The sequence below is a fragment of the Solenopsis invicta genome, chromosome 6, assembly GCF_016802725.1.
Source record: "Solenopsis invicta isolate M01_SB chromosome 6, UNIL_Sinv_3.0, whole genome shotgun sequence".
Lineage (NCBI taxonomy): Eukaryota > Metazoa > Arthropoda > Insecta > Hymenoptera > Formicidae > Solenopsis > Solenopsis invicta.
This window is the reverse complement of record NC_052669.1, coordinates 22,608,621-22,630,935: the sequence shown is the minus strand read 5'-3', so window position 1 is coordinate 22,630,935 and position 22,315 is coordinate 22,608,621. Positions and strand designations below refer to the sequence as shown.

The 22,315-nt window shown below is 37.1% G+C and overlaps 2 protein-coding genes across 2 annotated transcripts in view; one reads left to right on the top strand and one right to left on the bottom strand.

Annotated features, from left to right (window-relative positions):
- Positions 1 to 22,315, top strand: part of LOC113004002 — a 152,797-nt gene that overhangs the window by 117,943 nt on the left and 12,539 nt on the right. The window lies entirely within an intron of this gene.
- On the bottom strand, positions 14,692 to 17,888 carry LOC105202513 (AP-1 complex subunit mu-1). Its single transcript, XM_011171075.3, has 2 exons — positions 17,721 to 17,888; positions 14,692 to 17,333 (listed from the first exon to the last, which is right to left on the bottom strand). Exon 2 carries the CDS (start codon positions 17,321 to 17,323, stop codon positions 16,055 to 16,057), a length of 1,269 nt encoding a protein of 422 aa, XP_011169377.1. The 5' UTR covers positions 17,324 to 17,333; positions 17,721 to 17,888; the 3' UTR covers positions 14,692 to 16,054.

Here is a 22,315-nt window from a genome sequence, read left to right as displayed (position 1 = left end):
ATTATGTTGAGCCAAAAAATTATATCGGACGCTTTAACTTGGTTGCTAAAATGCCAAAATTGTTTGCAACAACATTATCATGCTTGAACGTCTTACATAATTATTTTTATGATCCAACATAAAATTATTTTTTAATCTGTATTTCGTTAAACTTTTAGATGCTGTAGTAAAATTGTTTTTTCCTATACAGAAAAACAATATTAATTGTAAATCGAGACCGATAAAAATGTTAAACATAAGCAAAAAGTAGGATTCATATTTGTCAGAGCAAATCTTGGTGTGACTAATAATAATTTTACGTCAATTATACAATTCTCAGCTAACGCAATTGCACGTCGATTATTTGTCGATCTTGAAACTAAAGTCCTTGAACTGAAGTTGAAATACGTAATATTACAGATTAAACTGAGGCACAGAATCTTTTTGTTAATTATATCTATCTCGAATATTTCCGACACAATTTTTTCATATTCGCGCACTGAAAAAATTGTACAACAGATATTTTCAACTTGAAAGTTTCTCTTTCATTTTTATAGTAACCTCTTTTAAAATAGGCAAAAGAAGTACTAAGAGGATTTTCTTACCTTCAGAAGAAATTCTTCAAAAGGATAGATTAGTGGCAAATATTCTTAATTTTTATAAGGATATATTTTATATAGACAGAAAATCTTGAGGGGGATTTTCTCAACTTCAAAGGGAATTCTCCAGAAGGATAGATTGGTAGCAAATATTCGTAATTTTTACAAGGCTATATTTTACAATAGTCTCTTCTAAAATAGGGAGAAAAAATCCCAAAAAGATTCTTTTAACTTCAGAGGAAATGATTCTAAAAGATAGATTAGTAGCAAATATTTTTAATTTGTATAATGATGTACGAGTAATAATATTTTTTAATAAGATTTACGCTCTTTCTCTTTCTCTCTAGGATTGCCTTTTTTCTACAGATATGAAAGAAAATGTAATTTTTAAATTTTTAACCAAAGTGGAACGTGCACTCTCCTTCGCTGATAATCAAGGTCAAAAACAAACTAACAAAAATTATAAATAGTGATCTTTATAAAATATGCATGTTGTCTGAGATTAAACTAGCTTTCGTGCCACTTTTTAAAACCGTCCCATCTATTATTTAAATATCACGATGTTTAAGATTTTGCGCACCGAGTGCTACAGTGCATTAGCGATGTTAAATTATAACAACATAATTTTGAAAGTAAAACATAATAAATTATCATTGCTCAAAAGAATTTATTAGAATTAAGAAATACATACTTAGTTGCAAAGGATATTCTAGAAAAGAAAAATATTCATTAGAATATATGTATTAAGAGCTCTTGCAAAGTACATGTATAGTCCACCTTGCTTCCAGCATACAATTTTTTCGGTGCGCGATAAAGACGTTGCGCGATCCTTCTGCAGCACGAAACTTCTAATACGGCTCACGCTATGTTTAGTAAAGCCCCGTAAGCTCTAGATGATGGTTACGTAAATTCCGTGGTAGAAGCGCGCGGCCGACATGCATAATATTACATATATGCACAGTGTTAAAGTTTCATAGGTTGAAATAATAAGAGCTGACTCAAACTTGGTTGTGAAGCATCGTGCAGAGTTTAGATGGAGTACTCTTACGTGTAATTGGCTAACTGTGGGGGTTAATTTTATCCCGTAAACTCTAGTTAGACCAATCGGTTGTTAAATGAACAAACATGCGCCTCAACTTTGATCTTACATAGTTAACACAGTGATCTATTTAATTTTTGTAACGGGACTTTACGCAAAAGACAAGAGAAATATATAAGAGAAACGAAATTTGTTTTGGAAATAAAAAAAAAGATCCTCTTTGAAATCGCTCTTAAATTTAATATAAATAAATAAATTGTGTGGCAGTCTGCCAAATTGAAAAATTATCGCAGCGCTAAATAACGTTAAGGAGAGCAAACTAAAAAAATTTTACATGTATTTTTTTAGGTTTATGGAATAGCGTTAAAGCAAATATCGAGAGCAAATTAAATGACATACAACGTTGGAAACAGCAAGATAAAATGTAACATTCAGTGCGCTGTGCGGTCGTGTACACGCGCTAAATGTTTCATCAAAGAAAATTTATAAAAATCGCTAATTGAATAGTCTGTATATGATTTAGAAACGCGCCGAGAGAAAGCAGCGTAACAAATTTCCGTGAAAATTTCCGTGCGCTTTTATCCTCTCATACGTCGTTTATTTTACCGACTTTTGCGAGAATAAAAATCTTTCGATATCGCCCGTGCTCGCAACAAAGGCGCGTAAATATAGATACAAATGCAAAGTTTCGAAAAGGACGAAAAGGGTAAGATTCCGAAGAAAGACGTCGTCGTGCACTCGCGTTGGCACATTCCGCCGCATCTCTCCTTACCCCTGCAGCTTTCCCCGAGACGGGCAGAGGGGATACATACAGCGGGCACATCGGTAAATGCAAATACGGAGCGAGAGTCTGGAGACGTCGGCGTGTCCCTTCGGTTGAGACCCCGAGGGGTTAATGCATTCGAGTGCAGAGAGCGCGCGTGCACAGCGGTGTTGTTTGTCGGCGTATGCTTGTATGCAAATGCGCGGTAAAGGGGACATCGCGCTACATCGCGCGCGGGGACCACGGTAATGTCGATCTCCCAATTGTCGACGTTTCGACGGTGCGTTATGTAAATAAACGGCCGGTTGACGCAACTCTCCCACAAATGGCGACGACGATTCCCGCTTCTCCTCTTTGACCAATTTGGCGAACGTACGAATAATTCCGCACGGGACCAGTAACAATTGCCAGCGGGGTTGCGAAACCGTAATTTCCGTGATATATTTTCATATTTTCAGCTGCTCTGTTTCTTTTCATCTTTCCTTCTTTTCTTTTTTTTTTTTTATTCTTTGTGCACTCTGTTACAGCACGTCGTGGGCGATGACGTGGCACGTGTACATCGAAAAAATTATATTTCTTAAATATTAGGTGTAGAAATTAATTCATCCATTTTTAATTTCATCATTTTTCCGCCATTTTTGGATTTTGAAATACACTGAAACAATAATTTGATTGCAATCAAAATTTGATAAACTGAAGTAATTAACTAAATAATTTGGTTAATGTAGGTTCAACCAAATATTCAATTACTCCGCCCAGAAACGACTCCGTACAACTTGACGAAACAAAAACGATATAACTTTGCAAAATATAATGGCCTCCGACAAGCATCATCTTGGACGTTGTGTTCCTTACGCATTTCAATTAAAGGAAAATTTTACTGAAGCCACGGAAATGATTTCTTCTGCTTTTCGCGAAGGTGCAGTAACGCAAGATACGTAAGAAGTGGTATCAAAGATTTCGGAGTGGAGATTTCGATCTTTGTGATCGAGAATGTTCCGGTCGATCAAAAAAATTTGAAGACAAAGAACCTGAGGAGAATCTAAGTGAAAATTCAATTCAAGAGAAACTCGCTTTACAACTTGGAGTGACCCAGAAAGCGATTTCCTATCGTTTGAATAAACAAGGAAAGATCCAAAAGCTAGTCCGATAGATTCCACATGACCTCAATCCGGATAACAAAAACGACGTGATGTGAGACGACTATGTTCTTGTTGACGAGATTTAAACGGAAGGATTTTTTTTGTTCAAAATTATAACGGGCGATAAAAAATGGGTGTTGTACGACAACCCTAAACGAAGAAAATCACAGATTAATCAACATTCTGAATCAGATCGATAAGATTCATTTCTGCTCGGGCTTTTGAAAAAAGGTTGGGCGATAACTCTGAGTAGCTCTTCAAAATGATCAAACGAGTATTTCGCTATTTTTCGTAATTTTGTATCATTTTCAAAATATAGTAGAGTTCTTTCACTTTTATCCTGGAGTTTAAATAGGAGCGGAATATTGAAATTATGGAATAACCTTACTACAGTACAAGCTTACCAATCACCGCGTGCTTGCGCGAACATAATTGCGTAGGTACACTAAACTGTTAAAACTGTAGCGTACGCAAGTAACTATCCAGCAACCACCAGTTAACAGTAAAACAAGTTTAATATTGTAATTCTACTAAACAGTGTAATAATAATGTAATACTGTACCAATTACACGTACAAATTACTTTATTGAACAAGGAATTGTAATATTATATGAGGTCGTATTACTAGAGAAAGATGTTCATAATCTTACTACGCACATACATATGTACTTGCACTGGCACATTATTACACGAAGTATTATACAAGTAAATTCAGAGGCGCATACTATATAACGAATTACTCATGTGCCTCACTCATCATGGCAGAAAGGGCACAGCATTAGTGTCTGTGAAAGTACGAAGGAACCCAAAGATTACACGAGACGAAATTTAAGGAAACTTTAGGAGACTGTAGGAGTTGGAAACAGACTTCATAAATACATCTTGTATATCCTTATAAAAATCAAGAATATCTGTTACTAATCGATCTTTCAAAAGTATTCTCTTTAATGTTAAGAAAATCTTCTTGGCCTATTCTATTTTAATAGAGACTACTAAAAGAATAAGAGGGAAATGTTTTAATTGAAAATGGAATTTTTTTCGGTTTGCGTTCGCAAAGAGCTACGTACGCGTCAGCGTGAGATATTAGATTTGCCTGCGAATGAAATGTCTGATTGTTTCAAGGCACGAGTTATGGAAAACGTCGGAGTGAACGTCAAATCTCCGGAGACGCGAAGGAGATTGCCTTGGCGAGGAGCGCTATCGATACGATGCGTAGGAGACAATGCGCGGATTCTTATCGTGGCACGAGTGCCGAGCATAGTTACATAGTTCTAAGTTTCGCAGATGTAACACGTTGCATACACTTAACATAAACAAGGGACTCGGGATCAGGCAGCCGCGTTCGGTGCTAAATACGCGGCGATAGTGCGGGGCCTGCGTTCGATAAGTTTAAAGCTGAACTACTGGTGGACGCGAGATGATATAACAGATGAATTACAGTAACGTGTAACGTGCAATTGACACATCGAGTTGAATGGCGAGATAAGATAACTTTAAGACAACATAATCAAGCGCTGTCCACTCCATTTCTACATTACACAAGTGGATTTCACAATTTTATACCAAAAAATACTGGTCTTCTAGAGAAAGAGAGATTGCGCGGGCTCGAAAAAATTCGAGCTTCGCTGGGCAAGGGTTAAGTACCCCCTTCCCACGCTTTGGAAATCGCAGGGCCAGGTCGTGGCACTTTAATGCACCATGACAAACAGCCGATGTCGGTAGGATCGCGGCGACGGATCAGGTTTGAGCCCTACGAAAATCACCGCGATCCTGTAAGATCGCCGCGATGGGACGGTCGTCCGGGATGGCTGGCGGTTCGGGCAAAGGGATGTAATTTGCAATCAGACGTCGAAGTCGCTGGACGAAAACAAGGAAGTGCCCTCGCGCCCGATTGGCTCGCAGCCAAGTGACGGATCGCCGCGGTCTTGCCCGAAGGGGTGGCGTTTTGTCACTCTTGCAACCCTTCGCAAACGCGAGCGGTCCACCCTTAGGAAGCTTAACACTCACCGTCTCTCCGCTCCGGGCACTCCGGTTTCCCTCGGCAAACCCAGCCTCTCCCAGATTCCCCTCTCTCTCTCTCTTCCCTTTTCTCCTCCGCGCGCAACCTCAAACCCGTCTTTTTCGGTCGGTGATAAATCAATGCGGAGCGCTATTTGCGAAAGCGCGCTCCAGCGTTTGCTTGCCTTCGCCTAAACGACTGCGGTAAATGCTGCTTTTTCGCGCACGCCCTATAACTCACAATTTCGCTCTTGAAAATGTCGGTCGGAAGCCTCGACCTGCGTGCACGCAGCTCGCCGATGTTTGTTTGCTAGCTCATCTACCAAATTGCCGATCTGCAAACTAAGGACACGGCACTCAGCTTTTACGACACGATCGCAACCTGGATTTTCACAAAACGGCAAAATTATGTATGCACTGCATTAAAATCTTTACTGTGTTATTCGAGAGCTTTTCATGTTATAATTAATTTCATTTATTGTAATTTCATATTCTGTATTTTGTCTAAAAAAATTTTATTCTATATCTTACATATTAAAAAATGGGATTTCCTCGATTCGTAGTACCTTTAATCATGTTATTCTGTGAAATTATCTATTGAATATTTCTAAAAGTAAAAATACAATAAGTAAAGAAGCGTCAATTACGATCTAGGCTGGATCTTGGTGCTTAATATTATTTTTATAATATAAATCTTAAATACATTTTTAATTTTTATAAATTATGCCCCAAAAACTATAAATCTTGAAACGTCTTATGGTGAAAAAAAACATTAGAAATAATAATAATTAACAGACTTTTTAACTTTATCTAACGGGTAGAAAAAAATAAATTTTAGATCAAAGTTACCTCATTTTACGTTATCTTGGAGAAAATAAAGATAAAATAAAAATAAGGTGAGGCTAAGGTAAAATTTTGAAAAAGATACAAGAGAATTTTATTTTTGTTTGACTAAAGATTGAATTAGTGACATGAAATTGTCTTTATATCATTTTAACTTAAGTTAACTTTATATTATTCTTTATTATTTTAGTTTAAATTAATTTTTTATATATTTTATATAAAACTTTACATAATGTAAAGAATCATAAAAAATATATAATATAAAAATACGAAATTATCTTTATATACATCTGCTATTTATAAACACCTTTTTTTAGATAAACAAAAAATAACAATTTAAATCTACAAAAAAGTATCATACATATCAATGTTAACCCTCTGTGGTCAAACGATTTTTTTCACTGCTTTCATAGTCCAACTAGGTCACAGATGCCTGATTGTGTTTTTCAAAGGGTTTTGAGCTCTAAAAAAATCTGAAAAAATTGTGATACACTCTTTCAACATTCAAGAATACGATTTTACAATGATATAACCTAAAACGTTTTTTACTTCTTTTTGTACATGTCCGAATTTGAGGCAAAATTTGTTGTTGCAAAAATTCATAACTCTTTTATATGTGCATAAAAAAATTATCTTTAGCTTCAAAGAGTCGATAGCATTTACAAAAAAATAATGTAAAGAAGTCCACTTCAAAAAGTATAATTATTTGATAACATAGAAACAGTAATTTGGGTTTATACAAAATAGAAGAAAAGATAATATAACATTAAAAAAAGTTATTTTTAAATAATAATTTTTCTAAAATCAGTATTTTGTTATAGAATTATTTACTTAAAAGGCTTCTATTACATTTTATTATATTTCTAAGGGCAAAAAATCGGAAATGTTGGTTAAATCTTCTTCGGCATCTTTCTCGTCATCTCGCTCGTCTTTTTCGACCTCTTCGCCGTCAGTTTCATTATCCGAAACCTCGCCGTAAAATAAATTTTGCGATCGCTCGTATAAAGACCAAATTTTTTCTGCAGAACGTTCTGTCATCTCGAATATTTCGTTCTGAATTTTTATATTTATTATAATGAAAATAATTTTTTACTTACATTATGTATCAAAATAAAAACTAAGAATAACAAATAATATGATTCAGTTAGACACAAAACAACTTTGCCAGGTCACACTTTTGACTTTCATCCATCGCTATGCGAAATACAGGGTCACTTGATCGATAAATTCAAAATCAACAACTTTTTTAGGAAGGGGAGCCGATTCCTTCCGTTTATCGTCTAACGAATAAACAAAATTGAAAATTTGTCTTGGTCTTCAAATTATCGGTTGGAACACAGAGTGTTAATACTTGAGAGAATACTTTTAGAATTGTTTTTGTATTTTTAGATACCAAAATAAAACTTGAATAATGAAAAATATTAAAATTGGTCAAAGGCACACCATCTTCCCCTACTAAATCTCCTGATTTTACAAGAGGCATATTATATGTATTTCATTTCTAATTAATAACGGAAAGATGGTGGTCGTGAAATATATCTAGAATAGTGGAATATCATAATATCTCGCATAATTTGCGTTGAATTCTAGAGCAACTGTTAAAATTACTTCGTTACAATCTATTTAAACAATGTAGGGAGGTTATTAGAGTTCGTTGTGTTTTTATAAAGATTGGATTTCAGTTTTGCAGGTAGCAGAAACTTTTACAAGTGTGTATATTCTCTATATAATTTTGAGAAGTATGCTACATATTAATTTTTTAATTTTAGTCTAACTTGAAGGCTTTAAACGTAAATTTCAAATAATATTGAATTTTATGTATGTCGTAATGTATGTATGAATTCGGTAAATCCTCGTAAAGTCATGTTATATGTGAGCTGTGGTTGTGGAATATGTGGTCGTCCGCTACGTGCATCTCTCTTGCAACTTTGCAATTTCATTGTAGACGTGGTCTAATATTCATTAAAAGCAAAGAAATTATTTTAAAAAGTTTCAAGTTTTATTTAAAAAAAATTTTTTTTTGGGCCAAAAAAATTATTAAACAAATTTATTATATGAAATGTAAAATCTTGTTTTGAGACACTTATTTATGTATCAAATCTCTGCGGAAGATCATTAATTCGTTCTTTTATAAATAAAAGTGCCTGACATTAGTTGTTAGTATTCCACGATCTTCTTATTGGTTCACAAACGCGCCCTTCTTTTTCTCTTTATTGTAAATTGTAAATTACGTTCGTTCTACGTACCCAATGAACTTCTATCTACAGGGTGATTAATAGAACTCTATGGGTAATAAACTTGCGTTGGTTAGAATTGTGTCGCATTAATATTGACCGAGTTATCGTCAAAAAACAAAATGGCATTTCACAACCCCCTCCTTTTCTCTATTAGAATTAATTTATTCCGGTTAGCGAAAGAAACGGTTCCATCAGCCTAATATCTCGGAGGTATGCGCTTAACAGACGAGGCACTCAGGCTGATAAGACACGGCGCTAATTTCGTAAATAAGTAAATCGACGTTTTCGTAAGCGCAGAATGAAGCGTTCGGCGCGTAAAACGTGTCTTAACACGCACGAAAAAAAAAAAAAAAAAAAATAACAGCGCGGTGTGTAGGTCGCGCGATGGAGCGTATGTATATTTTAGTCGGGAAAGGATAGCTTTAGGATTCATAACGGCGTATTTTCGTGCATCGTAACTTCGCTGCGAGCACTTTGCACACAAGGAACATAAACTCGAATTGAGTTTGCGAATGCCAAACTCCCCTAAAAACACACCGTATCCGCGTGCGAGAGAGCGAGCGAGCGCGCACCACGCACGTCTCGCGGAAGTTCACGCGGCTTTCACGGGACTTATATAATATAACGGCATTGTGGTAAACACCGGCGGTTAGTATTACACCGCGGGAAGTTATATTCGCGACAAAGTGCCCCGCTTTCGAGCACACGGAGAAACACGTAGCGTCCCGTACGTAGCGGGGCCGCCGCGTCGCGCGCGATGTCCTTTTTATGGCTGATCTTTACTATTGCGGAATAAAAAGTCGGAAAACGTCACATGTAGAGTGACGCGCGGCGCGCTGATAAACTGCCACAAAAAGAGCGTGCCCGACGGGCGCGCTTTCCAATTTAATTCACCCCCTAGGAGAATCTATGAAATATTGTAATTGATCGACGTCGCGCGAGGGGAAAACGAATGGCCGACGTTTGTCGCTGCACGCGGTGATTTTCGACATGGGGTCCGAAATTAATGACGCGCGAATGTAAATGAATACGAAAATGCAAGAGTACGCTTGTACGTTCAAAGCGCGCAATTAGCAACAAACGTGGCTATTTGGTGCGGGGGTTTCATCAGAACGATTGTAAACGGGACATCGGAATTCACCGTCTCGAATAATTCGATTCGGCGGATCGCGCCGGATTTGCCGAAAATCGTGTCTCACAATCTGTATTTTAACGCCAAACGAACACCGTGTTTCCGCGATCGCGTGCGCATGCAAATAGTAAAAAATTATTGTTGCCGACTAATATGTTTCATGTACGACTGATGAATATGCGAGCACGCGGGCATACGAAATAGGGGGGAGGGGGGGGGGACATGTTTTATTCACTATTCGCTGAAACGCGCGTGGCGTTTTCGCCCGCAGCGGAGGCTAAATCCTCCGTATTTTCGATAAAGTCGGGAGCCCGTCGAAAGATCTCCTTCGCGGGAAGGAAGATACACGTAACGAGAGTATGATAACTATTTAAAGTAGCCCTCGAATGCCGCGACAACTATGTAATATTTCGTCGCTTCGGAGCTATTTACTTAAACGTAGGAGTTTCATTATAACATTCTACCCTCCCTTTCTCCCCCTCTCTCGCCAAGGAATCTTCCGCGAGCTGCATTGTGTAACACCGCGCACGCTCGAATAATTACATCAAAGACAGGAGTAGGCGGATATAGTGACGTTGAGCACAATTGGTGATTAATATTATCAACAATAATTGATTTCATAGCGGCTCGATATTTCCATTTTGTGCATGTCATTATGTAGATAGGATAGAAGCGTCCCGCGCGTAATTAGCCGGGGAATATATCCGCAACGAAATTATTTTAATATCATTTCCTCTCTCTCCGAGGCGGAGTCCGCCGGCCGTGTTTAATACGCACGTATATTTAATACAGGCGAACGTACCGGTAATACATGAGATAAATTACAACGCGGGATAAAAAGCCGCGCCCGAGCTTTTCCTGCTTTTCAACGAAAACGTGGAAATACGGAATATGTGATTTCCTCTGATTTTAAATATAGATCCGAGTGGTGTGCACGTGTATCACACGCGCGTGCGTGTCGCGATGAATGCATCCGTCGGTTGGATTTTATCGCCCTCGATCTTCATTATGAGGCGCCCGCGCCGCGCCTAAGAGCCGCCCGGGCTGTCGTGTTTAGCATTAAATTTGGCCAACACTTGACCGACGTGCACGGAGTTTCGAACGGATACTCGCATTTAGCGCTAAATTCCGGTCCCGGGGTTTGCAGTCACCGAAGTTCGCGAATTTTCGCGGTGGAAGGGAGGGAGGGAGGGAAGCTGGTGGTACATACTCTCCCGCTTAAGCGAACTAAATTACTCGGTTCTTGCGCGGCGCCCGCCACCGCGGCACAATCGATATCGACCCGCCTGTTTTTCGAGTAACTCGTTAACGCGAGAGTCGTCCTCTCGAAACTTTCTTCCATCGTCTTCCCTCGATGCACGTTATATGTGTGTGCACGTTCACGCGTACAACGTGTACTTCCCGGATAAGTTTTAATATCCGCGGGTAACGTTGGAAGAGATGAGAGAGGGAGGGAGAGACATAGAGAGAGAGAGGGAGAGAGAGAGAGAGAGGGAGCTGGCACGAGGATAAGAGTTCGCGAGATCGCCCCGGGTACAACTTTAAATCGTCCCAACCAGACTTTCCTACATGGCCAACGTGGAAACGGACGTTGCTGGCGCGGCGGAGACAGGGAAGTTTCTCGGGAGCTTTTCTCTGAACGCATCCCATTACTCCGCCGGACATCTCGCGATCCGGGGGTCGGATCTTCTCAGCTCCACCGGCTGGACCGGAAAATTTGCTTTTTCTATTAACTACGGTTCTACAACACGGCGGAAGAGATTGAAGGAAAGAGAAAGGAGATGAATTCTTCAGAATTGCTCGATCCTAATTCCATCGTACTTTTCGCGGGGGTTGTACTCTGGGATGATGGCTCTCCTTTCACCGCTCTCTTTCCTCCTCTTCCCTTCTTTTCACGGGAACCTTCGTTACAAGAGCGATGAGGCGCGTCGCGGCGCGGCGCGAAAAACTCCCGTTTCACCCTCGTATTTAATTGAACGGATGAGTTAATTACGATACCGGCGCGACCCCAACTGCTAATATTTACGCCGACCTCGGCCAGCGAGTGGTCGTTATCGTTGGTCGCTTAGAAGTGGAACGTATCATCCGCGGTGCGCCGCGCCGCCTGCCATCGATTTTTCCTCGTGCCGCGACGAGATACTTATCCTGGGGGAAATGTAACGCGGTAGTAAACGTAATAGAAATATCAGAAAATTGTGTAGTCAAATGGAAAAATGACACGGGTATAACCGATCGGCCTGGAAAACGATATCGTTACACGTTTTAGGTCACGGTCGGAAAAGAAAGAAATTATTTGGACAACATTTCGTATTCTCTTCTCCCTCGATAGATGGGACAATATTTTATGACGAAATCTTGCATAAACATTATAGCTTGCAATTATGTAAGAATATTTACAAAAACAGATGTACAAGTATTGACTTTTTTAAAAATATCAACTGCAGTTTACGCAATTCATTACGAATTAGTATTTTGGCAAAATTTGATAATGATGACTCATATATTAATGATATATTTAAAAAATTCAGAAAAAAACATGTTTAATAATTGAAAAAATATTTTAGCTGTACTATGTATAAAACATTAAAAATATAATTGATCCATACATGTTTACAAAATGCATAATTATTCATAAATTATAATGTAGAAATATTGCAGCAGCAAATTTATACATTCAGCATGGTAAAATTTTAAATAAAAAATGAAAAGATTTTTTAAGTAATTTTATTGTAAAATATTTGTACCTCAATCTTGGATTTTGCTAAATATTATTTAAAAATTTTATTTCGGCGAAAAACTGCTGCGATATATCATCTTAGTGCATTTTTGACCAAATTTTCGTCAATTTATGATATATCATTATTGTGCAATATTTGCATAATGTGTCTATCGGAGTCACCGTCTATAGCACAGAAGATTGCAACAAGATGAGTTCTTTAATTCATCGATTAATCAATCGTATTACGCGCAAATGCAGCTTTCATAAAACAAAATTGCATTATATAATGTGATTAATCTATCGATGAATTAGAAAACTTGCCCATCGCAGAAATATTTCATCACAAGATTAAAAGATTACGAAATGTTGCTGCAGCAATATTGCAATATGTTTTAGTGTTTCTGATATTTTAGGTGCTATTATATCAACATATTTTCAGGAGCATTACATGTCCTTAAACTTTTACGTGGGATAAAAAAATTTACCGTCAAAATACTTCTCACTTACTTTTGTTTTTTAATTGAATTTTAAAGCCTTTTACGAAAGAAATTATTTCATTAAAGTATGAATGAAAAATCTAACGCAACATTTTTTATTAGGTTGATACAAAAATAATGTCGTTTTAGTGTTTTAAACTTTGACTTTATTCTACGATAAAGTTATATTTAATTATGTTCATGTTGATAATTATGTTCATATCATATTCAAGCGCAGATTCCACTCTGTTAATTATGGAAGTCACTTTGTCCGCGGTGATCAATTATTATTATTAAAAATAAAAAAGGGGCAATTTCGAGCAATTTTTTGATACGAGTTCAAATTACAATAGACTCTAAAACAGCGGAAACGGGTCAAAAAATTAATGAGGCATTTGGTCAGGGAATTGCAAACGAACGAACAGTAGAATGGTTTAAAAAATTTCGTAACAAAGATGAGAGTTTAAAGATGAGGATCGGGGATAGCCTGCAGCCATTAACAAGGACGCCAAGTTGAAGGCAATAATTGAAGCGGAACCATTAAAGACCACTTGAAAAGTTGCAGAGGAACTAAATATTGATCAATCAAACGGTTGTTCGTCATTTGGACCAAACGAGTTGAAGTTGAAGATTAAAAACGACAGTATTTTTGCATCAAATAACCTAATATTATCTTGCGTGGTTTTTTAATCACAGAAATAGAACTAGGTTGCGTCTGTCTGATGGCGAGATACAGGAACATTATTTTTTGCAATATTTTTGAAACGCCGCTGTTGAAGTAATATTGCACGAAAAGTCTTCGCGACATTGCACCGCAATATGCAATATCGCTGCGGGCTTCCGTGCTGTATGGACGTGCGCGATCTTCCAATTGAAAATTTGTCATATCAAACTCGTGCTCGGACGCCGCGGCGCAGTATTTCGAACACGTTGCACGCGCTCGCGGACCCGCTAATTCACTCGTAACAACCCCCTTCACCCGTTTCCACGGCTGATTACTATCTATACAGCAACCGAACATTACCGCCGCTATCTGCGACCGTTGCATTCCGGCGCGCCATTATGCAGACCGTAACGACGGGGCCGGGCCGAGCCGGGCCGTGCTGGAATGAAAGAAAGGGACAGGAAGAATAAAAAAATTCGTCCGGCACCGCTGATGAATACGAGATAAGCACGAGGTCGTCGTTCTATTCTCGATACCGACGTATCTGGAACGCGTCACCTAACGCGGTGTACGGGGCGAAAGAGGGTGGCAGAGGGGCTCTTTTTTTCTCCCGGCCGCTATACATTTTTCGACTCGCGTCGCGTTGCTCGCGCGCGAAACTCTGTGCGAGTACTTGGCGGGACTACTGATTTCCATAAAATTATTACACGCTCGTGCGCTCATGCCAAAAAATTTGCATACCGCGAACTGCGTTCTAGGGTGCGGTGGCGCCGCCGTCCGCGCGCGCGACAGAGGAAGAGGAGGACCGAAATAAAAAGATTTCAGGGCTTCCGCCGTTTCCATTCCGCTCTAATCGCGTTTTCGTGTCCCCCGACCCCGCGCGCCGCGCCGCCGCGCGAACGGCGACACGGGTTCTTTCGCGAGAGATATCTGTCGTTTTCTTTTTCTTGCCCCGCGCCGTATCGACGGGAACGCTTACGGCTGTCCCGGTTCGATTTTCCGTGGGTTGGGAAAATTCTTAAAGAAACGGGGAGCGATGTGCTACGGCGGAAAGGAAGGGAAGCCATAGGATCGATCGTCGAATAACTTGTTCGCGTTGGTCCTTTTAAAAATTTAATATATCTCCATGCTATCTTACATTAATGTCGTAATGACATACAGCAGTAATATTACGATTATTAAACGTGATGTTGGTATACAGTTAATCGTTCATGTAATACTATTTTAGTTTGAATCAATCGAGCTTCTGCCCGTTCATAAATTCGCCTCGTCGAAGGAAAATGTTAGAAAATAAATTACCATTATATTTACACGAATCTGTCACAAGATTATTATTTATTAGACGCTGCCGCTCTCGTCATCGTGTTTAAAAAAATAGAGACACATATGAAGGTCACGGCACCGAATGGAATTACGTTTTGAATTAAGTACTTTTAAAATACGAATAGAAATTTTAGGTGTGCGAATAATTCGAATTCGGACCGAATCGAATTCAAATGGTGTCGATTTGATTCGTTTTCGAATGGAAAGATTCAAATTCGAATAATTTGAATCGTCGATGATTCGATTTCGAATCAATCGCCTATTTTAATGTTTTAATTATATTTCTTGCGCGATCAATCTCGTCAATGCCAATTCTTGTGTCTAATTGTCGATTTCTAAAATTTTTCTAAATCTTACAAGCTATTCAAAAATTTGTGTACATGATAGACAATTGTCTTCGTAAATTTGTTTCAATTTATAGGTTTGTATCACAATTTTATAGAATTTAGGACAAACCTTAAAACTGTTTCATTATATTTTCCCGATAAAACACTAAAATACTATCACATTTCGATAGTAACATTATAAGTTGTACCATATGCTTATTTATCAGTATAATACAATTAATGTCTACAGTATCTATTATAAATTTTTACTTAGCATTCATGTTTTGTAATTTTCTTGTCTATTAAAAAGGATCTGCAACGTTACTGAACATATTTTATTATCTCTAAATTAACATGCAATGTAAATCTGCGAAAACTTGATTAAGATTCGATTCGACATTAAAATTTCAAATTCAATTCAATTCAATTTCAAATATACATATCATCAGAGATTCGATTCGATCTTACAAATGCTTAATTCGCACACATCTAGTACATTTCAGATGTATAAAGTTCTTGAAGGATCTCTCGATACATTAGACCATTCTATAGAAAAATTAAAATACAATGGATCGTGCAGAATGTGAATTTTCTCAAAAAAATGCGGAATCAACATTTCAAAATCCGATTTATTTTTACATCGCGTTTCATGCGTTTTTTCACTGGCCAGCATTTCGTATTCGAGTTCAATATGGCTAAACGTTTACTAATTCCGATTCTCTTGAAAATATACTATGCGCTTCTAGTCGTCGTACTCGGACATGACGAAAATGCCCGAGAGCCTGAGTTACTCATCAGCCCCGTAGTCGTGTAGCTAATTCGTCCGCAGTTGGTAATCCCCGTTTTGTGTGATGTAACGCACCCACGGTAGCGCCTGGTAGCCACTTTTTTCAATGATCTTCAAGTATCGTACCTGAATACCGGACGTGGTGAAATACGGTATCTCGAATTTCACCTGTATGGGCGGCTTGCCCTCGACGTCTTCACCGACTACCGATGGCAGCCCGAAATGCGCTCGCATTAGGTACTCCTTGCCGCCGGGGAAAGACTTGATGATCCAAGTTATAGCGCTCTGCTCCGGCGAGTACTTGACGCTGCCGATCGTGGTCTTGAACTTGGGCGAGTCGGCGTCGTTTGGCACCGGAATCACGATCTCCACGTTGTTCGCCGTGGATCGGCGTTTGAACTGCGACCTCGCCTTTATCATGTATTCCACTCGGCTGTGAGCGTGCCGCTCGATCACAGATTCGATCCATATCAGTGGTTTCACGTGAGTGTTCAATCTGTATGACATGAGCTCGAACTCGCCATCCGGTGGGATGAAGGAGATCGTCCGGTCGTTCTCGAATCGAGAAAGTCTAACGCACTGATGGAACTTGACGTCTTCTAACTCCACAGATTTCGACTTGCCACGGCCCGTTGACTCGAATAGAACTTTGTCATTGAGGCCCAGTCGCAATTCTGGCATACCTGACAAGTAAACTCTCATCTTTATTGCACCAACGATCTCCGAGCTCAAGACGTTTCCATTGGCATTTGCCAGGAGATTCACTGACTCTATTACATCAAGAAAGACCTCATTCTTTCGATACTTGATGCCCTCTGACCGCCATGAGACAGCGTTGGTCACAGCCATCGGGATTCTGGGCTGAATCTCTAGTTTGTGACCTTCTTGAGTTATATATTCTTGCAAAATCTTACTGTCGGTAGTTTGAGGATAGCCAAAGTCTAATAACTCATCCAGAAGCTCATAAATAACAACAAAGTTGTCTCTTATACTTTCCTCCTCCAGTTCCTTGAAATACTCTTGCATAACGTGCACCACTTTGTGCAAGAATACAAATACTAGGGATATGTTGGCATTTTTTTTGGTGGTAGACACGATGTACAGATTGTTATATTTTATGTAGGCGTATGTACATTCCGTAGTCTGAATGATAGGTGTAAGATTGCCCTCCTCTTCGCGTTCCATCACCAGTGGCATGAATTTTTCTATGACACCAGTCTCGATGTCGCCTCGATAGTTTCGCGAAATCAACACCTTGCCTTTCACGTCCAAAATATATATTGCTGACGTTGACATCTTGTCCGGACTGCAAGTAAAGAAAACAAGAAAGGTTAACTTTGTTACCAATATTTAAAGTACTTTTAAAAAATACAAAAGACTACACGTGGCATTTGACACGCCCATGCAAAGTGATTAAAATCGTAGTCGTCACTATCTTAACCATCGAGTTTATCAAATGCAGCCGACGTCGCTCGTATGTTTAGGTTAGGATCACCGAAGTGAGATATGAGATTTCGAGACGAGATTCGTGAGTTCGTTTGCGAAAGTGATAATTTGCGAAAATGATTTTGTCGAGGAGAAATTATGAGAAACGAAGTAGTAATTGGTAATGCAAGGTGCATTTGACACTCGGCTATGACTCAATTTCCAGATACGAGATAATTCTGTAAAGTTCTGAAGTATCGATATTCACCTTGATGCACGACGCTGCGAATAAATCTGCCAAGTCCGCTTTGCGTATTGTTTACATGTAGATAAGCGCCTTTTCACGGAATTAACATGAGAAAATTGGACAACAATACAGTAAATGCAACACCTTGCGCTTCCGGCCTGCCACTGTGGACCGTCGCGAAGTTGCCCGAGAGCCGAGGCGCGGGTCGCGCGCATGCGTTGGCAGCTAACTTCACGCGGCATATCGACCGCGACTCTGCTTGCCGTTCAAACATCGTAAAATAAAGATGCTCACGTCGATACTTCATTATTAAAGTATGATAAATCCACTTAAGACCGCAGGGACTTTTATATCAGCTTGTTCTGATTAAGTATTAATGAATAAGTACGAGTTTATGAAATAATAATAAAAGGCTCGACTCTCGGAGTGAATAGATTAATAATGGGACGCTAAATAAAAATGCCGCATCACCGACGAGAGACTGTTAAAAACCGCTAACCTTACGGGAGTTTGTGTGACTGTTAAATTTTTAATGATAAACTGACAATACAATACTAATTTTATAATTTATTGTTATCTTGAAGTTTCATAGATATGCTTATGTATTTGTAACCCAAAAATTCTTGATTTTTATTAAAAATTGCAGTTTTGATGGTAACATCCAAGTTTGATTATCGACAGAGATAATAACTGATCAAAAAGAATTACAATTTTAAAGCAATATACAATAATGTTATTAAATATAAGTATGCATACTTGCTTATGAAGTATTTGTATAATAAAAAAATCAAGATTTTAATAACGTATTACTCAAATATTTGTATTAACAATCATATAGTCGATAACGTCATTGCTCTTCAATTACCGCCGGGCCCCTGGGGCCCCACTAACGGCCTCGAAAATTTACCTAGGGTTGACGGTCTTTAATAGTCTCTTGTCGGTGGCCGCCTGTAGTCAGACTACGTGAATATAATATCAACAGTATTGCGTTTGCATAAATTAAAATTATTTCGATAAAGATAAAATGAATTACATGCAAATGTGTGTTAAACAAGATAAAGTTAATTTAATTTTACATTTATCTAGATTTATATGTCGTTAGACATAAATCTAAAAGATTAGATTTATATGTTGTTTTATCTAAATAATTTTAAGATAATATTGTTATTTAGTAAAACAATTTAAAATTTAAAAACAATATATTTATATTTTTATTTATAAATTTTAATTTCTTAAAAATAAGAGTTTTTCGAATAATACGATTTAACAAAAAAATGTTTCTCTTTTGATTTGGATAAACACGCAAATAAAAATCAAAGTTGAAAAATATACAGACAATATATGACTCACATTATAATAGTAGACAAAGTTTTTTGTAAAAGTTTACGAACTTTTTATTAAAGACAATAGTTTATTTTGTTTTACTTAAAGACATTAACTTAAATAACTTTAAAAAGACGTCACAATGTTGTCCAAGTTCTTTCATGTAAGATAAAAGTAAAGATGTACATTCTAATAATTTAAAATAAAATAAAAATAAAATAAAGCCACCTCTTCATTTAAGATAGCCTATAACTTTATATAGATAATGTCATATACTGAATATGAATATTGTCAGACAATATAAATCAAACTCTTGCACCAAGTACAAGAAAGAGATACACTTTGATACGTTTGATGTAATATATTTATATATATATATATACATTTTTATAAAAATGTGTATTTGTGTGTGTGTGTGTGTGTGTGTGTGTGTGTGTGTGTGTGTGTATGTGTGTAAAGTAATCTCATTGTCTTTAGGAATATTTTACGCGGAATAATACTTTTATCTCATTTTTACTACTTTTTAATTCGTCTATATGTAATTCTCGGAGAGGAAAAGGATTTAAGAAGGTCTGAAGACGGAGAATACCGATAAAACTACACTACGTTCTTTGTTCGTTAATCCGGACTCATTCGGGCGAATACAAATATTTCTAAAATCGCGCTTAATACAGCAACGGAGATAAATCCGGTCTAAGGCATTTTAATCTGTACTCCGTGTTTCACGAAACATTAAATCCTGCTTGAAGCCGTTTCGCAGAAAGCGCGCAGTATCTCCGGCAAAGTAGCGCCTTCCGACATTAAGATTCTATACAACTGGAAGTCATTTAATCTCGGCGGAAGATTTCAGCGTCGGCTACTCTACGAGGAGCGATAGTGCTCTGTAGGATATTCACAGTTTGAAAACAGAAAATAAAGGTGAAACTGTTGCAAGGCAAATTCGACGAACAAGAATCACGCACCTTTCTCATCAGCATGGACTTTTCACCAATCGCGGTATTTATTATATAAATCGCTTATAAAATTTAATAACGAACGGATGTAGAAATAACTGGTTTTATCGAACAGCTTCGATGTATCAAATATGAACTAATCGGGTTAACATTTTCTCTATTTTTCTTTCTCTCTCTCTCTCTCTCTCTCTCTCTTTTAGAAAACGAGATAAGATAAACTCTCGTGAGACCGATGAATTAAATATCGTAGAACGTAATAACGCAAAATCCGCTGCGCCTGGAGCTTCTCGCGGATTAAAATTTTATCGCGACGCGAAGTCTTGAGTTTCGCGAATATCTCCCGAGTCGTAAACAACTCGCGCGTTCATCGCGCTTACGTACAACCATCGATTTTCTAGCGTTGCCGCATATGCTGATAGACGCGACGGTATATCGGCTGCATTAAACCGGCTGCAAATACATGTCGATAGTGATTGCCGGCTTATAGATTCCGTCGAAATAAAATACCCTCGCCCGCTTTCCCGAAAAGCTTCGATACGCGTGACATGTAGCATATCGCGTTGCGCGGCATAAAAGCGCATTGACAGAGTGCAAGCCACTGTAATTTCCCGAAATCATGGTGGGATATTATTTTTTAAGTATAATTCACTAAAATTTCGAAAATATTTTGACTATAGTGAAATTTATATAATAGGTGATCCTATCAAAACTAAAGTTACCCAATTTTCGTGACCAACGACCAACGGGTTGTCTACTTAAAGGGGCTTGAACTTCTATCATTTGGACTGTCTCTCGTTCAAACGCAGTTCAAATTCTTGCAGACTAATTTGATTTTAAAAAGCAAAAGATAGTTTTAAAAGTTTCTTTACATTTTTCAATCCAAAGAAATTGTTTTTTTTTTAAGTCAAAATTTATTTGACATTTCTGGAATTTAAAATAAAACATCTTTTTCTTCCAAATTTAGACATAACTGATTTTCTTTGAAAAAAAATATTTTTTAAAAAATAGAATGTCTTCCCTTTTGAAAATAATTCCAAGGTCAAGATAGGCACATTTTCAGTTGTAGTTTTTGTTTAGACACAAAAAGTCAGAAATTTATTTTATACTGCAAATTCATTAATTATTATCAATTTGTAGATGAAAATTCAATTGGAAATGAAAACTCTTGCTTGTAAATAGCTTATCTATGTGTATATATATTTTTTGGCCATTTTCTACGAGGCTGTAGCCCGTTTAACTTGTGCTGGCTGACACGATCAGGATATATCTTGAAAATTAAACATATATCCATCTTGATCTTAAATTGTTTTAACTTTGCGACATGTTTTTCTATTAGCTCAATTTCAATGGAACTTGATTTTTGAGATTATTAATTTCCCCCTTTTAGGAGATTTTTGAGATTACTAATTTTAAATTCAAATTTAAAAATTTTCAAAATGCAAGATTTAAAAATAATGTAAAAGTTATAATGTAAAAATATTACAAAATTAATAATGTAAAAATATTACAAAAATTGAAAAAAATAGAATAGCAAAAAATAATATTAAGAGAATTCTTTTCTCTTGTATTTAGAGAATCAAAATCTTCTCTAAATAAAATAGAGAAAAATAACATATGGACATATATGCCACTATACCAGAAGAATTCTATTTTTTTTTAATTCTAAAGTTTTTTTGAAGAAAGTAGATGTCTAAATTTCAGAAAAAAATGATTCTTTTATTTTAAACTTCAAAATCTTAAATAAATTTTAACCTAAAAACATGATTTTATATTAAAGAACATAAAAAGGTTTTTTGAAAATGAAAAATCGGAAAAGTTTATTAGAATTTATGTTTAAAGTTGGATGCAATGGTCTAAATGGTAAACCCTTGTAAATAAACAATCAGTTGGTTGTTAAGCACAAAATTTGGGCAACAATTTCAATTTTGATAGAACTACAATTTGTACAAATTTTTCCATGATTGAAATATTGTAAAAAGGACAATGGGTAAAATGAATCCATTTGTGCCTCAAAAGTGTAACGTAAATCGTACATGTAACTTTTAGATTGTTAAATACAATGGTAACATTTTTATCTATCAAAATTTGTGGAAAAGATCAAAATTCTCTAAAAAAGGAATTGAAGTTATTTTTAATAGTAAATACAATAGTAACAATTTTGTTTTAACCATTTAATTACTTGTATTACATTATAGTTTTATTTATGTTATAGTGTTGTAATTTTGTTCACTAAATATCAAGCAGGATTGATAAAAATCATGTTTTTTTTCTATAAAAACATTATTTTTTTGTTTAATACATATTTTTTATATTTTAAACATATTTTAACTCATAATGCTT